The sequence below is a fragment of the Nomascus leucogenys genome, chromosome 3, assembly GCF_006542625.1.
Source record: "Nomascus leucogenys isolate Asia chromosome 3, Asia_NLE_v1, whole genome shotgun sequence".
NCBI classification, from domain to species: domain Eukaryota; kingdom Metazoa; phylum Chordata; class Mammalia; order Primates; family Hylobatidae; genus Nomascus; species Nomascus leucogenys.
Genome location: NC_044383.1, coordinates 118,605,541 through 118,611,540, shown reverse-complemented (window position 1 = coordinate 118,611,540; position 6,000 = coordinate 118,605,541). Strand labels below are relative to the sequence as shown.

The window sequence follows — 6,000 nt, the reverse complement described above, 5'->3', positions numbered from 1 at the left end:
GCATGACGGTAACTTTGGAAAAGTTATGGGAAAAGATAGGCAGGGGGAAAAACAGGCTGAAATACGAGGTGAGGAGAGAGAATGAGGAGTGTAGGGTGGCTAGTGTGGAACCTGCTCTTCTTACCCATATTTCTCATCTGATATTCTCTCTTATTTGTTTTTCTATTTTGCATTGTTTGTATTTCTATAAAGACAAAATTTCGAACTTTTTTGGAAACTTGGCAGATTATAAAGGAATAAATAAGCAAGGTAAATTTTAGTGGCCATATTGTATTTAGCATTCTGAAGACAGGAGTGGTCAAAGGTAGAGGCAAAACCAAAACAAAACAAACTTTTGATAAACATGGTTATGGCTAGAACTTGGAATAGCAAGAAAAGAGAATGTTAAATTAAAATATAACTCTCAAATGACAATTCATCCCTTACCTTCTCTGCTGATGGCAAAGTGGTTTGGCTGACTTTGTCCCATCAACGCCAAACCAAAGCAAACAAAAACTAGGTGAAGGCAAGCGTCAGGGCTCCAACTCCTGCCGTGAGGAGCAAGCTCTGCGGCCCCGCAGGGTGGGAGGGCGAGAGAAATGCTCGAGGGGGGTGGGGGAAGGTGAACTGTGTCCCTCCATTGAAATAGGGATGTCACTGGGAACAAAGGTTCTGGAAAGTCGACAGCAACGGATACGGAGACGTGAAGGTTACCTTGGACGGGCCTTTCTGTCCCTCGCACCCCAGACTACTCCCTTTGCTCACTCAATTCCTCCTCTCCAGGCTAAACTTGCTCTCTGTCGTCAATGTCCATTCTTTCCCCTGCAACCTCTCGCCCACGTCCCGCAGAGCCCACGCTCTTCCCGCTCTAGGATTCTCTTGCCCTCCTCCTTTTCCCTCTGCCTCAGGCCTCCTTCTCTCCTCTCTCGGCTTCTGCCTCCTCCTGCCTCCTCCTCCCTTTCTTTCCGGGAAGCCCCTCGCTTTCCTTCCCACCGAGCCCCGACCTCGGGGACCAAGTCAGAGGTCGGGGGCTGCAGGTGGATCCGCTGGAAGGGCCGGGCAGGGTGAGAGTTGGCGGGACTGGGACCCGACGGGACGGAACGGGACGGGAAGGGACGGGGCGCGCCCTGCAGGCCGCCCGGGGCGGGGAGAGCGGGTCCTGCCCCTCCCGGGCGGGCGCGCGGCCGGCCCGAGGGGCGGTCCCTGGACTCCCGCTCGCCGCCGCCGCTCCTCGTTCTGCTCCTCACTCCCCAGCGGCTGGAGGCCGGTACCGGCGGGCAGGAGGCGCCCGAGGATGTGCTGCTGGCCGCTGCTCCTGCTGTGGGGGCTGCTCCCCGAGGCGGCGGCGGGGGGCTCAGGCCGAACCTACTCGCACCGGACCCTCCTGGACTCGGAGGGCAAGTACTGGCTGGGCTGGAGCCAGCGGGGCAGCCAGATAGCCTTCCGCCTTCAGGTGCGCACTGCAGGCTACGTGGGCTTCGGCTTCTCGCCCACCGGGGCGATGGCGTCCGCCGACATCGTCGTGGGCGGCGTGGCCCACGGGCGGCCCTACCTCCAGGTAAGCGCGTCTCCTCCTGAAGCCCGCCCGGCCGAGCCCGGTCCCGCCCGGACCCCAGGGAGGGCGCAGGTGAGGGGCGTCCCCGGGGCCCGCAGCTCCCTCTCACCTGGCGCAGCCCCGCGCCCCCGGCCACGCTCACTCTCACCTCCGCGGGCAGCGCCTGCGCTCCCGGAGCCCCAGAAGGCGCGCGGTAGGGAAGCCGAGCACGGGTGACCCCAGGCAGGTTTCCTTCTTTGAACACTTTCCTGTCCCCAGCGCCCCACTTAATAGACGCCCCCCCCCACCGCCTACACACCTGAAACACAACCCGCTTCATCCCTGATGGGAAGGGAGAAGGACCTAGGCTTTGGCTTTGGGGACCTAACGGGACAGCTCTCAGAGGAGGGAAGGGACAGAGCGCTTTAGTACTTCGCGGACTTGCTGTCTAGGAGTGCAAAGAAATCTCAGAACTTTCCAAATCGTGGCTATTTTGGAGCCTCCAGGCGCGGGGCTGATGTCAGCTACACCATTCTCCAGAAGAATGAAGGGTCCCTAAGAATCGCTTAGGGACTTTCCTATTCCGAGAGCTGTTCAGGAAGCCACATTTAGAGACCAAAATCGAAGGTCCCCAGGCAAAATATCCTATGAAGTGGCAAAAACTTTGGCTTACTTTAATAACCAATAAAGTTAATTTGACCGCTGCTGATGTGCTTTGAAGGAGCCTAAGTAACCACCTTGCCTGTTCATGGGTGCCTTACTAAATAGGAAGACAAAAAAAAAAAAAAAAAGGAAGAAGAAGATTGTGAGATGACCAGAATGATTAGGTGGTTAGGTTTCCTGGACATCCTTGCTTGATCGTGACCAACGTTTGGATGGCGGTGAACGTACGCGCTTTGTTACTTATAAAAATTCATCCGAACATACTGCCCTTTGCTAAAAGTCTTGATCCAGATGAAAACTCCGAATTGTTCTGGCATTGCATTAAGGCTTTGACAGTATTTAAATCAGTGTTCTTGGTGGATTTAGAGTGCGCTTTTTAGTAATTTTATCCCCAGGTTCTTTTCGACTGAAATATGCCATCAAATTTGAAGGCTGATTCTGGCACTGAGCTGTTAACTCTGGCAGGAAATAAAGTGACAACAATAAAAGTTCAAAACCACTCTATTATCTATTTTTTCATAAATTAATCGTTTCTTCCCCCAAATAAGTAACTTTACAACTCCAATAAAATAAAGTTTTATGAGGATTGCATTCTGCTGAAGTCACTGATGTATAAATATTCTTCTCCTGCAGCATCTCAGACATTAACTTTATGAACCAAGTATTTGACCACAAATGCAGGCCTCACTAGGGGAATGACTCATTCTCCTGTGATATAAAGTAGACGATACCTTATTTAAATACCTATTTAATGTTTTTTAAAGAAAGAAATTTCGACTGTTTAGGGAGAGGAGTATAGTATGCCCCTTAACTATCTTTGCATGTTCTACAAAAGGGAGCATAACTCTTACTATGCTAATATTATAAAATGGGATATACTTTGAATGTTAACTCCATATTATTTTCCTCCAAAGAGTAGCATTTCTAGAAAGCCCACCCAATTGTATGTCAAATGAAAAGCCTTGAGTAGAATTCTGATTCAACATGCCATGATAGGCCCACCACAAAGATAAACTTGGTTAAACTACAGTGTTTTCACCCTGTTTGTGGTTCTTCATAAAGGTTGCATAGGACTTAGTTAAGTACTCTTTAGATTGATTTTGAAACATAGAAATTTTCTTAAAGTAATTAGTGAATACACATCACTGTGAGATAAATTATGACTGGCTGCATTCTCAATACATTTAATGAGCAATAAATAGGATTTCCCCTCCATTTTTATTCGTAAGGAAATAAAATCATTTTTACATGTAAAGGATGATCGTTTTCTTACTTGGCTGACATTTTACCATTCCATTTCCATAAACATTCTACTCATTTTAGGACATGTAAAATGCATTAAAATTATGCTAGTCAATTAAATGGAAAGACAGTTTACTTAAAATCTGTTTAATAAGATGAAATACACCAAATACTATAAATGAAATAAATGTATCAATTTCAGTTTTATTATTCAGGCTGAATGATTCCATTCTCCAATGCTCGGAATTCAATCTCCTCTCTAGAAACTATTTATTTAAGATTCTGCATACACTAGTGTGAGAAGGGTATTTTCAGCAACTATACCAAAAAGTGAATAGGATTCTTTTTTTTTTTTTTTTTTTTTTTTTTTTTTTTTTTTTTTTTTAGACAAAGTCTCTCTTTATTGCCCAGGCTAGATTGCAGTGGTGCGATCTCAGCTCACCGCAACCTCACCTCCCAGGTTCAAGCAATTCTCGTGCCTCAGCCTCCCAAGTAGCTGGGATTATAGGCGCCCACCACCACACCAGGCTAATTTTTGTATTTTAGTAGGGATGGGGTTTCACCAGGCTGGCCAGGCTGGTCTCAAACTCCTGACCTCAGGTGATCCACCCGCCTCGGCCTCCCAAAGTGCTGGGATTACAGGCATGAGCCACCACGCCAGGCCATAAATAGGATTCTTAAATGTAGCATATTTGATTCTATTAGTAGACTTTATGTTTTGTGTAATTTTGCTCCTGGCAAGAACAACATTTATATAGAACAATGACACAAAAAACATTGGCTCCTGGGGCATCAATATATGCACAGCAGCCACTAAGAGTTGGACAATTACACCAGGGTGTATGATAATAACCTAAGTTGCTATCCTAGTCACCTCATCATGTGGCTTTTCTGCATGTATTTTATTTTATCCTTTTAAATTTAATTTTAAACTAAAACTTTAGTTTTTAAAAATTATTCTGACTTTTATTTTCCTAATTATATTAAACTCTTCTTTTTGAAAGGGTGTTAACTTCTTGAGAACTATGTAAGTGTAAATTTTTATCAATCAGGTAGAGAATCGTTGGCTTAATAGATGTCACAAGCCCAAATGTCTATAGATGTCAGGAAATAAATCTAAGAGTGACTGGAGGCCATTAACTTAAGTGAAACAAGCTAGATGCAGAAAAATAATACTGCATGTTCTCACTTACAAGTGGAAGATAAATAATGTGTACACAAGGATGTGGAGTTTGGAATGATAGACAATAGAGACTGGAAAGGGTGAAGGAGTGGGAAGGTGTGGAGGAATAGAAATTACTTATTTGTTACAATGTATGTTATTTAGGTTATAGATACACTAAAAGCCCTGACTTCACCACTATGCAATCTCTGTGTGTAAAGAATCTGCACTTGTAACTCATACATTTATACAAATTAAAAAATGAGAAAAAGAAAAGAGTGATGAGAGCTTGAATGGAACAGGCAGGATGTAATGCAACAGAGAGGAGATGGCACCGAGGGAACTGGGGGTTTTGTAAGTGAATTACTGTTAAAAGGGAATGTAAATTCATTATTGCCAGATCTTCTGTTTGTTCTTTTATTTAGAGAGAAGACAAAAACTTAGATTCTCTCTACTCTTTCTCTGTGTGTGTGTTTATATAAAAATCTAATTACTAAATACTGGCAACAATTCATCATATAGTGTGCATGCACACACACACACACAATTTCAGCTGGGATATATCTTATAGACAGCCTAATCTGGGACTCAGAGAGAAAGTCCAATGTTAATAAAGAATCAACCCAAATAACGAAAATTCATGAAAGGCAGAGAGGCAAGTCCCATTTCTTTTTAGGCCAGTTCTATTCTATGCCAGGAAATGGGTCCAGTATTGGGGGCCTTGCCCATTGTTTTGGCTGTCTATTCTTGGTAACAAACCATCTCCATACAGAGTAGCTTAACGCAATGACAAATTTCTTTTGCTCACAAGTCTGAAGTTTGGTGGGGACAACTCCAAAGTGGGTGGTTGGAAGAATATGAAGCCTTGTTTCCTTGAAGTTATGGCTGGCAGTTGATGTTGGCTCTTGGCAGGGACCTTGCCTGGTGCTGTGGTAGGATCATAGCCTCTCTGTGTGGCTGCTTGACTTCGTCACAGCATAGTGGCAGGTCCCAAGAGGGAACCAAGAGGCTAGGTGGAAACCGTATAGCCTTTTATGACTTAGTCTTTCACTGTGGTCACAAGCCCACTAGATTCAAGAGGGAATGTAGACTCTATCTGAACATCACGTAAGAAGACAGTCACATGGGAATTCAGCAGTGAAGCCCCAAGTCTTGGACTTTCTATGTTGGGAGAGACTTTTTATTACTGATTCAATCTCATTACTCATTGTTGGTCTATTCAGGTTTTTTAGTTCTTCTTGATTCAGTCTTGGTAGGTTGTATGAGTCAAGGAATTTATCTATTTCCTCTAGGTTTTGTAGTTTGTGAGTGTATTGTTGTTCATAATAGTCCCTGATAATCTGTTGCATTTCTTTGGTATCAGTTATACTTGTCTATTTTTTCATTTTTGATTTTATTTGGGTATTCTCTCTTTTTCCTT

At 44.6% G+C, this 6,000-nt stretch overlaps 1 protein-coding gene across 1 annotated transcript in view; it reads left to right on the top strand.

The window, feature by feature from the left end:
* The first annotated feature begins 1,176 nt into the window (after positions 1-1,176).
* Positions 1,177-6,000, top strand: part of MOXD1 (monooxygenase DBH like 1) — a 105,756-nt gene continuing 100,932 nt past the window's right edge. The window contains exon 1 of the mRNA XM_003255722.3: positions 1,177-1,537. Within this exon, the coding sequence (XP_003255770.1) occupies positions 1,274-1,537 (264 nt within the window). The 5' untranslated portion in view covers positions 1,177-1,273. The remainder of the gene's footprint in view (positions 1,538-6,000) is intronic.